Source organism: Bison bison, unplaced genomic scaffold, assembly GCF_000754665.1.
Source record: "Bison bison bison isolate TAMUID 2011002044 unplaced genomic scaffold, Bison_UMD1.0 scf7180017864043, whole genome shotgun sequence".
In the NCBI taxonomy this organism is placed as follows: domain Eukaryota; kingdom Metazoa; phylum Chordata; class Mammalia; order Artiodactyla; family Bovidae; genus Bison; species Bison bison.
The window spans coordinates 2,645,029-2,645,758 of NW_011494615.1; the positions used below are offsets into that span (position 1 = coordinate 2,645,029).

At 59.0% G+C, this 730-nt stretch overlaps 1 protein-coding gene across 3 annotated transcripts in view; it reads left to right on the top strand.

The window, feature by feature from the left end:
• Positions 1–730, top strand: part of CSRNP1 (cysteine-serine-rich nuclear protein 1) — a 15,042-nt gene that overhangs the window by 11,729 nt on the left and 2,583 nt on the right. For all 3 annotated transcript variants that reach the window (XM_010835496.1, XM_010835495.1, XM_010835494.1), the window contains exons 4-5: positions 12–133; positions 619–721. In XM_010835496.1, the coding sequence (XP_010833798.1) occupies positions 12–133; positions 619–721 (225 nt within the window). The remainder of the gene's footprint in view (positions 1–11; positions 134–618; positions 722–730) is intronic.

A 730-nucleotide genomic window follows, 5' to 3' on the forward strand; every position in this document is an offset into this window, starting at 1 on the left:
GGGTATGCCCCCCCGCCACAGTGCCTGCCGCCGCTTCTCCCTGGCTGAGTTTACCCAGGAGCAAGCCCGGGCACGGCAAGAGAAGCTGCGCCTACGCTTGAAGGAGGAGAAGCTGGAGGCGCTGAGATGGAAGGTGGGGAGACCCTCTCCGTGGCCTTCGCCCTCGGGCTGCTCTAAAGTCCTAGCCTTGGGGGGGATAAGGGTCATGGTGGTTGCCATATTGCTTCTTCTGTATTTGGGAGGCCCATGGGGCTGACTGATTTGATGAGAGTCTGCTGCAGATTTTCTCTAGGCAGATGAGTATAGAAGGGCTCCTATTGCAGGGCCAGTGGGCGTGGTACCTCAATCTGCCTGACCTTACTGGGGATGGGGAGTAGATGGGCCATAGGGGTGTCAGTGTATCTGTGTGTCTCGGGGAAGGGGTTTGTCCATGAAGTGGGGAATAAGGCAAATAGGAACCGTCTTTCTGAATGCCCTGAGGGCGTGTTCTTGGCTGTCCCATTCACTACGGCATCCACAATGCCCAGCCCAGAATAAATACTCGGGGGCATTTATTAAGTGACCGAAGCTCTGGGGTCATGTCAGCCTCTCACGTCCCTCCTCATTCCCTGGACACAGCTCTCGGAGACTGGGGTGCCCAAGACGGAGGCCGGCCTGCCGCTCACTGTGGACGCCATCGATGACGCCTCTGTGGAGGAGGACTTGGCGCTGGCCGTGGCAGGCGGCCGGC